A 10,403-nucleotide genomic window follows, 5' to 3' on the forward strand; every position below is an offset into this window, starting at 1 on the left:
CTTCCAATTTCAATTAAACACATAATCACTGCACATAAGGAAGAAGATAGATGAGAGGAGGAGAAGGAGGGAGGGGCTATAAACATGTACGTAAATAGGGGGCAGGAGGGCGCGCGTGTGAGCGAACGCGGGGCAGCAAACGAGAGAATTTTTTCTTTCTCTTTTGTAGCATTTCGGCTAAACACCCGAGCTTAACTTCGGTAGGAACTGCCTATCAAAGTTGGTACACCTTCGGTAGAGAACTTCTATCGAAGCTATATCGAAGCAAATTTACTTCGAAAGAGCACGGTTTGGTTGGTTGGGTGGATAGAAAGCGAAACACGCTTTCGCCGCCGCGTAATTCCGCGTACAGTCAGAATTCAATAGTTGAACGCTTTTTAGTTGAACGCTCGATAGTTGGCTGGCAGTTCAATACAAAAGCATGCGTTTGTATGGGAAAACCGGTTTTTAAAAAATTCCCAAAAATATCATGGCATGCTGAGAAAAATTTCAGATATTTTTGTATGGAAAAACGTGCCAACAAAAAAGCACATATTCAATAGTTGGCAGAGAATCGAAGTTCAACCAGTGAGTTTGGACTGTATTTCCAACTGTCTCCCCCTGCTTCTACATGCCACTCTCCAGAAAGTCGCACACTTTCCCATTCTCTTTGCTAGTAGGGTCGCGCGACCTCGCAAATGTCACTGGATTTCTTAACGGGATTGCTTGACGGGTGTGCGCGGTGTGTGTCAGGCTGACGTTTTACGTTGAATCCGTGCGCGGTATATACATTCGGAGGTTACCGTAGCAATAGACGATGCGCAATCTCACCGTATTAATACACGATGCGCAATCTCAGATTGCGCATATATTCGTTTTATCAAAACATATGTCATTTTGCGTAGCCAACCCTGAGCTATAAACGTCATTTCCATACAATTTCAGATTGCGCCAAGATTGCGCATAAATTTTCAAGATTATATGTCGGAGATATATAAGTTAGTTTTGACAGATAAATATATCAAACCGACCCGTTTGACAGATAAATATATGCGCAATCTGAGATTGCGCATCGTCTATTACGGACGTCACACGAAGCGTAAACTTTGGCGTAAACTGGATTTCAGCCATACAACCCTGAAATCTTTTGACAGGAAGTTTACGCTCTCCCATACAAATCGAGCGTACACTTTTTGAGTTTACGCCTCGTGTGACGTCCGTAATATATATATTTTTTTTTTGACAGATAAATATATCAAACCCAAAGTGGGTAGAAAGGAGGTGTCGTCATGTAGAACAATTGGGCATCGAGGCTTTAGAAAAAAGCACAAAACCAGGATCGACGGCAGTTGTCAAATGCGACGAATGTTGTTGGTATTTGGATATGATAAATGAATTGTTTTCGTTTAATAAACATTTGTTTAGCACTAAAAATGTGTATTTTGCATCCACACTCCATAAATTGGCATTTTAGGCCGCAAATACACGACGCGCGTTTCCGCACCCGCGGAAACGCGTATAACAATCCAGCCATAGAAATGAAATGTCATTCGAACGCGCTACCGCGGAAACGCAGAGATGCTCACCTGGATATCTCTGCGGAACTGTTATACGCGTTTGAACGCGCCCGCGGAAACGCGCCCGCGGAAACGCGCGTCGTGTATTTGCGGCCTTACACATTATAATGCAGCTGCTGCTTGTAATCAAATATCGACGGCTGTTGTCAAACTGAATCTCAAAATGGCAACATGCCAAACGCTAAGAAGACACCTCCTCTATATTCCACCTTGGTTAGACATACAGCGACAACATCGCACGCGAAAATTTCACTCTGTGTAGATCAAAGTAGCTCATTTGACTCAGTCAACCAACTTGTTTTATATTCGAAAACACACAAAATTAGGTTAAAATGTGTTAAAATCTAATGTTTTGCGTTTGGCATTAATCTGGCTTGTAAAAAAACTAGATAATTCGATTGTTTCGGACGAAGCAAAATTGTCGCGCGCGACGAGTAGCTCTGTTTGCAAAATTGAGCTACTTTTTGTCGCGCGCGACGTTATCGCTCTATGTCTATTTGGACGGTAAGCCGCCAGTCGGTTAATCCGCCCCCGGATAATCGACGTTCTACTGTTTTTTTAAATCCACCTTGATGTAGACAAAGTTTGAATACTGGGGACTTTACGTCAAATGACGAATTGTCAAAATGCTCTAGCTTCCACCACCTGATCTCATTAATCTACCTTGAAAATCGCTTCCGACGAAGCAATGTCACAGCCCTCAGGGCCGTGTCTGTGCTTCATCGCATGCGATTTTATCGCACGTGCTCAAGGATAATGTATTTAGAAGGTTGATTTTTATCGCTTTTGCTGGGCGACATTGTGGGGGACATCTGTCACTCTCTGCATACAAATTTCATTACCCCGCACAAAGTGTATGAATATCAGGTGGTCTCATAGCCTGTTTTTTATAGCAAAAGTTGAACGTCACTTTTTGACAGCATGGGTGAAAACATTTCCCCAAACAAGCTTTCTGACGACTTGCCTTACACACAAACAATCTTAGAATCTTCGTTATTTGCACTGAAATACCTTAAAAAGCACTCAAAATATATGTTACTGTAAGCTAAACCAAATCTGAACTAATTAAAATCCATTTTTGGATCAAAATAATGCCGTCGATGAGGACACCAATGTGTACTACGTATGTGTTGCTAAGAACAAAGCGAACGGTTCCTATGGAAATTCACTTCACCCATTCTGTCAAAAGGAGATTTTTTTTATTTCGAAATTAGTTGTCAATTTGTATGGGACGAGACCACCTGATATTCATACACTTTGACCCCGCACCAGCCCTCACCGATTTTTATACCGAAGCCCCCAGAAGAGAAATGTCAAGTCGAGAAATGTCATTTTGCTCTGAACAACTTCACCTTGTCATTTATAACACCTTGCACGTGCTGTCAAACGCTTTGTCGTATAATATTGCGATTATTTGGATGATTTCAAGAATATAACGATTGTGAAAAATTAATTTGTGATTGTTCCTACAAAACACCACACATTTAGTTTGACAGATAACATCGGATGCGGCGTCCGACGAAATCAATTTTTTTTTATTCCCTCGCACGACGAAATCGCACGTCCGACGTTATCTGTTAAATTCCATATAAAATTTTGACAGGCCTTGCGATAAAATCGCATCCGATGGAGCACAGACACGGGCCTCACTCCCCACATGTTTTTCGATGTTGTGCGGTTAATTTACAAGCTCTGCCATTATTCAAAAACAAAAAGATACAGAAAACAATTCTTGGATAGTTCCGTTCTTCGATAGTTCAGAATGCCTAAAGAACAGTTCCGTGAAGCGGATGTGATAAAAAAAATGTAAGCATTCTTTGAATGTAATACCTAATCGAACTGTTCCTCATTATTCTCTTTATTTTCATTCTTCCAATAGTTCCCACGTATCATTCAATATCGACAGTCCCCAGCAGATTCAACAGGAGGCACACATTCATGTCGTAGCAAAGAATCTCTACAACCAAAATGCAGACCGAACTCCAGTGGCGTATGGAGTATTAGACAGACGTATGGGAGTGAGCCAAAAAGACGCCACTTGCGAAACATGCAAAAAAGGATTAAATGACTGTGTGGGACACTTTGGGTACATCGATCTGGCGTTACCAGTATTTCACGTTGGACACTTTCGAGCCACAATTACAATCCTCCAATCAATATGTAAAGTATGTTCGCGAGTGATGTTGAAAGAAGAAGAAAAGAAAAATTTCAGCACTCGGTTGGTAAATCCCAACTTGTCATACCTTGCGAAGAAATCTATCCATAGCCAAGTTCTAAAAAAGGCAAAAAAAAATACCAAATGTCCCTATTGCAACAGTCTTAACGGCCCTGTGAAAAAAGGCCCGGGTCTAATGAAAATAGTGCATGAACCGTTTCGGGGAAAGAAACCATCTGATCCACTGGTCACACATGCGCTACATGAGATGCAAGCCGCAGTTGAATCGAATCGTGAGCTTGCCCAAACCGTCGTGGGACCATCTTCGTTGTCAAAGGAACTGAATGCGGTAGAAGTTTTGGATCTTTTCAGAAACATACCAAAGAGCGATGTCCCACTGCTTGGTATGACATCTACGTACTCCAACCCGGCCGATCTAATTGTGACGCGAGTGTTCGTACCGCCGGTGTGCATTAGACCTTCCGTAGTGTCAGAAGTAAAAGCAGGCACTACTGAAGACGATTTAACTATGAAACAGAGCGAGATATTACTCATCAGTGACGTCATTACAAAGCATATGATGACTAATGGTAAAATAGAACTTATTCAAGAAGATTGGGACTACTTGCAACTTCATTGTGCACTGTATTTCAACAGTGAGCTCTCCGGCATTCCACTTTCGCTTATGGTAGGTTAGGAACTAAAGCCCATATACTTCGTACATCCTGCAGAGCATTCATGGTTTAATTCTTTCTAGCCGAAGAAACCTACGCGTGGAATTGTCCAACGGTTGAAAGGTAAACAAGGCCGTTTTCGGGGTAATCTGTCTGGAAAACGAGTTGATTTTTCAGCACGTACCGTTATTTCACCTGACCCTAATTTGATGATCCACCAAGTGGGCGTACCGGACCGTGTGGCAAAAATTCTAACCTTTCCTGAGAAAGTGAATTCGGCCAACATAACGGTATGTATGATACTTATTTAATTTTACTACTTAATACTTAATTTTTTTATGTTTTGTTTTACCAGCGAATGCGACAACTAATCCGCAACGGCACGGAAAAACATCCGGGAGCAAACTATGTTCAACAAAAAGGTAGTGCGTTCAAAAAATACTTAGCGTATGGCAATCGCGACAAAGTGGCACAGGACCTGAAGTGCGGTGATATTGTAGAACGACACCTTATTGACGGCGATGTTGTCCTGTTTAATCGTCAACCGAGCCTGCACAAATTAAGCATTATGTGTCACGTGGCAAAGGTTCAACCGCAACGAACGTTTCGCTTCAATGAATGTGCCTGCACTCCGTATAATGCTGATTTTGATGGTGATGAAATGAATCTGCACCTACCCCAAACTGAAGAGGCTCGCGCTGAAGCGCTTGTACTGATGGGCAACAAATCTAATTTGGTGACTCCACGCAACGGAGAGCTGCTGATCGCGGCAACGCAAGATTTCATCACTGGTGGATATCTACTGACACAGAAAGATCAATTCCTCACGCTTGAACAGGTCATGCAGTTAGCCGCCTGCATGTTATCCGGGCCAGACTCAAACATGATGATTGATTTACCAAGACCAGCTATTCTTAAACCACGAAAATTATGGACCGGGAAACAAATATTCAGTCTCATCCTCAAACCAAATAGTCAGTCCTGTGTAAACGCGAACCTGTATACCAAAGGACGCAACTACACTAGAGACAACGATATGTGTGTAAAGGATTCTTGGGTTATAATACGAAACTCGCAATTGTTGTGTGGTGCAATGGACAAAGGTACACTTGGTTCGGGTACAAAAAATTGTATATTCTATGTAATTTTGCGTGATTTTGGCGAAGAATATGCCATTAAATCGATGTGGCGCTTAGCACGGATGGCATCGTACTTTATGATGAACCATGGGTTTTCATTTGGTATCGGCGACGTAACACCGAGTCGGAAGCTGCTTGAGGAAAAACAAAAGCTTTTAGAAAATGGATATCGAAAATGTGATGAATATATTGCAGAAATGAAGAAGGGAACGTTGCAGTGTCAGCCGGGTTGCACGGCAGAGCAAACTCTCGAAGCGGTTATGCTAAAGGAACTGTCTAGTATCCGCGAGCTTGCAGCAAAGGCTTGCTTCAGAGAGCTACATCCGACAAACAGTGCACTCATCATGGCGCAATCGGGCTCGAAGGGATCGAACATCAATATCTCTCAAATGATTGCCTGTGTTGGACAACAAGCCATCAACGGCAAAAGAGTACCGAACGGATTCGAGGACCGTGCGTTGCCTCATTTTGAAAAGTTTTGTAAGTATTGCAAAGTAGCATGGAACCACCAAATAGGGAAACTGTATTACTCTAACATTACTGTAATAATCGTACTACTGTGTAATGTTTTCATTTTTTTTTCGTTTAATATTTTCCATAGCCAAAATTCCTGCTGCTCGTGGTTTCGTACAGAACAGCTTTTATTCCGGTTTAACACCAACGGAATTCTTTTTTCATACCATGGCTGGCCGAGAGGGTCTGGTTGATACTGCAGTGAAAACAGCCGAAACGGGTTACTTGCAGCGACGTTTGGTAAAGTGCCTTGAAGATTTAGTAGTACAATATGACGGAACAGTACGGAACGCTATTGGGGAGGTAGTCGAATTTTCATACGGTGCTGATGGCTTGGATCCGGTTTACATGGAAGTGAAGAACAAACCGGTGGATATTGAAAGACAGTTTATGCATGTGCGAAACATGCTTCCATGCCGCGATGAGATTCCTTTACGAGGGGAGGAAGTGCTAAGCGAAGGAGAACGCATTCTATCCACACCACAATTTTCTAACTGCCGTCAAGATTTTCGCAAGGAATGTTTGTAAGTATTTACCGTATGACTATGGTTGAGCTACTATGGGACTGTGGGTGGTGAATACATACTGTGGTACTATATAGAAACATACTATGGTAAGTAATATGACGTCTTATCGTATCACACTTTTTGTTTCGTCGTATGACGTGGTGTTGTAGAGATTTTCTGGAAAAATTCGGCAGACGTTTGTGTACACTGCAACGGCTTTATCGTAACGGTCCAAGGGTAACGACGGAAGTTCAGCGGACCACAGCTGGTCAATTGGAAGAATTCTTGTTGCAAGTACGAAATAAATACAACAAGGCCGTAACCGAACCAGGAACAGCCGTAGGTGCATTGGCGGCTCAAAGTATAGGTGAACCCGGTACGCAAATGACACTGAAAACGTTCCATTTTGCTGGAGTTGCATCAATGAACATCACGCAGGGAGTGCCTCGTATTGTCGAGATTATTAACGCTACTAAAGCCATTTCTACACCAATAATAACAGCGGAGATCGAAAACAACACCAACATGGAGTTCGCTCGCAAAGTAAAGGCTCGTATTGAAAAAACGACACTGGGAGAAATTTCGTCTTATATCGAGGAGGTGTATAAAATGAATGAGTGTTTTCTTCTCATTAAGCTCGACCTTGGACGCATTAGAGTGCTGGGTTTGGAAGTTAATGCTGACACCATACGCTACTCGTAAGTATGCCTATACTGTTGTTTATTTAAAGGTACTAAACAAAGCTAATTAAGCATAATTGTTCCCAGAATTTGCACATCAAAACTAAAGCTGAAGCAAGAGAATGTGGAAGTATATGGACCATCACTCATTATCATTCGGCCTGACAGCAGCAAGCACAGCCACAGCTTGAATGCGGAACTGCAACGGCTCATCACAGCAATACCAAACGTAGTGGTTGCCGGATTACCGCAAGTATCTCGCGCAGTTATAGCCGTCGATGATTCCCGCGGCACGCCCAAGTATCGATTATGCGTGGAAGGATGTGGGTTACGTGATGTAATGGGCACATACGGAGTGATCGGAAACAGAACTAAGAGTAACAACATTTTGGAGGTGTACCAAACGCTAGGTATTGAAGCAGCGCGGACTACCATTATGACTGAAATTACTGAAGTAATGGAGGGGCATGGTATGAGCGTAGATCATCGACACATCATGCTACTCTCTGGCCAGATGACATCGAGGGGTGAAGTGCTTGGAATCACCCGTCACGGACTTGCGAAAATGCGCGAGTCCGTGTTTAACCTTGCATCGGTAAGTAACATAAATTGTGATACTTTTACATAATTGTTTTTTAGAACGTGAGTTAATACTTAACTAAATTCACTCAATGTTCTATAGTTTGAAAAAACAGCGGATCATTTGTTTGATGCTGCGTACTATGGCCAAACGGATTCAGTGGATGGCGTTTCGGAGCGTATCATATTGGGAATGCCTGCATCAATTGGTACCGGATTATTCAAACTAATTCATAATCACAGCAACACACAACTTGAGTCGATTAGTTGTCCTATTTTTAATATGGTGTAACCTTAACCATAACTCCTGATAAGAGTATCATTTGTGGCGCCGTGCCATCTAACACAGATAGCATCCCGGAGCGTACGCACGGATAATAAAGAGATCACTTGATCAACCTAACTGAACACACGTGTTTTATTGAGTACCACACGCATCACAAAAATTATAATAAAATAAACTTAACCTTTTTCTAATATAGTATTTAAAAGCTAAAATTTACCAGCACATAACTTTTCCATGATTTCATGATTGTACGTTGAGTGCAGCATTAGTCCCAGCACTCCGGCTCGTGATGCCATTGCCTGACGAATTAGACGTTCCTGTTCGACGAGTTCGTCCATTTTTAACCACTGTCGTACTCGTTCAAGATCAATTTCTGCACGTCGTATTTTTTCCCATACATAATGTTTGAAGCAAGATTTCTTTGGTGCTCTGTAAGAAAATAAAATGAAAATTTTAGCGAAACTGTTTTTGTTTCTGTTTATCTTAACATTCTACCGGCAAAATTCTCCTGTTAATTCAAATACATTGCGTACTAAAGGGCAACCACAGACGTCCGTATCATTAATTTTTGGGTCCTTGCAGTGTTCTGGGCATAACACTCGTAAACGTTTGCAGTATGTCTTGCTAGCCGGATTGTAGAAATCACAGAACATTGAATTGCCGTCAATTCGTGTCTTGAAAATGCTGCCAAAGCTTGCCTGACTCTCGTATTTGTTGAAACATTTTTCCATATGCCGAATTGCAGTTTTGGAATGAATCTCATGACCACACGTTATGCAGTACATTGACATTTCATCCTCCAAATCAGCATTTTCCAATGCATTTGGATCCAACGTGCACCTCTTTGCACGTTCAACCAGCAGGTCCAACTCAGCATGTCGTTTATCCAGCTCTGCTAGAGTAGCTCTAACTATCGCTTGCTTCATGCGAATTGATTCAAGTGCCTTCTTATTTTGTTCTTCGCCAACAGCTGGGCTAAGAGACCACTCTTGAATACGTTGAGGTAAAACCTGATAGATTCGGCTCGTTGCTAACTTCATGCCACATTCATCCGAACAGTACTTTGATTGAGGTCGGGCGGTCATAATACACCCGGGACCGTAGCATTGTCGTTCGCCTTCCAATGCAGGGTTACAATAAACCTCTGGAGTAACGGACCGTTTTCGCTTTTTGTTTCTTCCTCCCGCTTTTATAGCTGCTCGGTCCTTCTTCCGGGTACTTGAGTTGCTGCAAAAACGCATATCGCAACGCTGCTTTCGGCCGTTCTTAGTGAGACCCAAACAACCTTCACAGTTACCACAATTTTCGGCAAGGCAACCGTCGCAGCTACCGCAACGTTTCTCAGATGAACCACCAATGGGAGTTTCCTTCTTTTTCTTTTTAGGTTTTTTTTCCTCCGGAAGCGGGATTGGACCAGGCGCTGGGACCAAGCGGAAAACGGTCTGTAACGAAGGGTCTTCTTCTTTGCATCGCTGACAGTAGTAATGTTTGATATGCTTGGCTTCCTTTTCTGACACATTAATACAATCTCCATGGTACCATTCTTCGCATGCATCGCAACAACTAAAACGTAAAGGAACAAGAGCATATATTACTGTATTAAACAACGCAAACCGTTTCGGACATTTATCCATACATCATGAATCGCGAAGAATCGGAAGATCTACACAAGCAGTAAGCTTGTCCATCTTGTTTGTAAATAGTGGCAATCTTGCTTTTCCTTTCAGGCAAGTCGAATTCCTTAGCTATTTCCTCTTTCTGTAAGTAACAAGCGAATTCCATATAAACCCATTTAATGTGAGTAATTACTTAAGAGCCAAAGGGAGAAACTTATAACATACGGATTTTTTTCTTTCTTTTCTTTTGTTCACTCATTGTGTGCTTATTAGATTTTTAATGTTGTTTAGTTACGCTGAGCGCAATACACGAATGGACTATTAATGTAGATTCGCTTGATTTGACAGCTAGTTAGGGAATGGTCTGCGCAAGGTGAATTAAAATTATCAAGGCCTCGCTACACGACCCCAAGGTGGATTAAAAATATCAGGTGGTGAAATCTAGAGCATTTTGACAACTCGTCACTTGACGTAACAAAGTGGGTATAGGCAGAGTGGCCAGATTATTTTTGCGGTTTTCGATAGGCGCATCAAAATTTTATCGGTAGTTTTCGGTAGGAGTTCAAGATTATTTCGGTAGTTTTCGGTAGGCTTTGAAGTGTTGAGCGGGGGGGGGGGGGGGGTAGGGAATTTAACCCAACAAATGATTGGCACGCTCTAGCAGCAATCGAAGACGATATCGAACATGAAAAATATATG

At 42.2% G+C, this 10,403-nt stretch overlaps 2 protein-coding genes across 3 annotated transcripts; one reads left to right on the forward strand and one right to left on the reverse strand.

Annotated features, from left to right (window-relative positions):
* Positions 1-3,119: 3,119 nt before the first annotated feature.
* LOC120895958 (DNA-directed RNA polymerase III subunit RPC1) lies at positions 3,120-8,210 on the forward strand. Of its 2 annotated transcripts, none has more exons than XM_040299722.1 (8): positions 3,120-3,362; positions 3,436-4,399; positions 4,469-4,675; positions 4,741-6,004; positions 6,126-6,561; positions 6,714-7,241; positions 7,296-7,818; positions 7,906-8,210. In XM_040299722.1, the coding sequence occupies exons 1-8, from the start codon at positions 3,319-3,321 to the stop codon at positions 8,092-8,094; spliced, it is 4,155 nt and encodes a 1,384-aa protein (XP_040155656.1). In that variant the 5' UTR covers positions 3,120-3,318; the 3' UTR covers positions 8,095-8,210. The 2 variants fall into 2 exon arrangements, with proteins under 2 accessions (XP_040155656.1, XP_040155664.1); XM_040299730.1 differs by having other exon boundaries at positions 3,121-3,362; positions 7,311-7,818.
* LOC120895972 (CXXC-type zinc finger protein 1-like) lies at positions 8,193-10,073 on the reverse strand. Its single transcript, XM_040299742.1, has 4 exons — positions 9,930-10,073; positions 9,725-9,846; positions 8,584-9,651; positions 8,193-8,517 (listed from the first exon to the last, which is right to left on the reverse strand). Exons 2-4 carry the CDS (start codon positions 9,727-9,729, stop codon positions 8,295-8,297), a joined length of 1,296 nt encoding a protein of 431 aa, XP_040155676.1. The 5' UTR covers positions 9,730-9,846; positions 9,930-10,073; the 3' UTR covers positions 8,193-8,294.
* Positions 10,074-10,403: the final 330 nt, after the last annotated feature.

The sequence above is a fragment of the Anopheles arabiensis genome, chromosome 2 (assembly GCF_016920715.1).
Source record: "Anopheles arabiensis isolate DONGOLA chromosome 2, AaraD3, whole genome shotgun sequence".
Lineage (NCBI taxonomy): Eukaryota > Metazoa > Arthropoda > Insecta > Diptera > Culicidae > Anopheles > Anopheles arabiensis.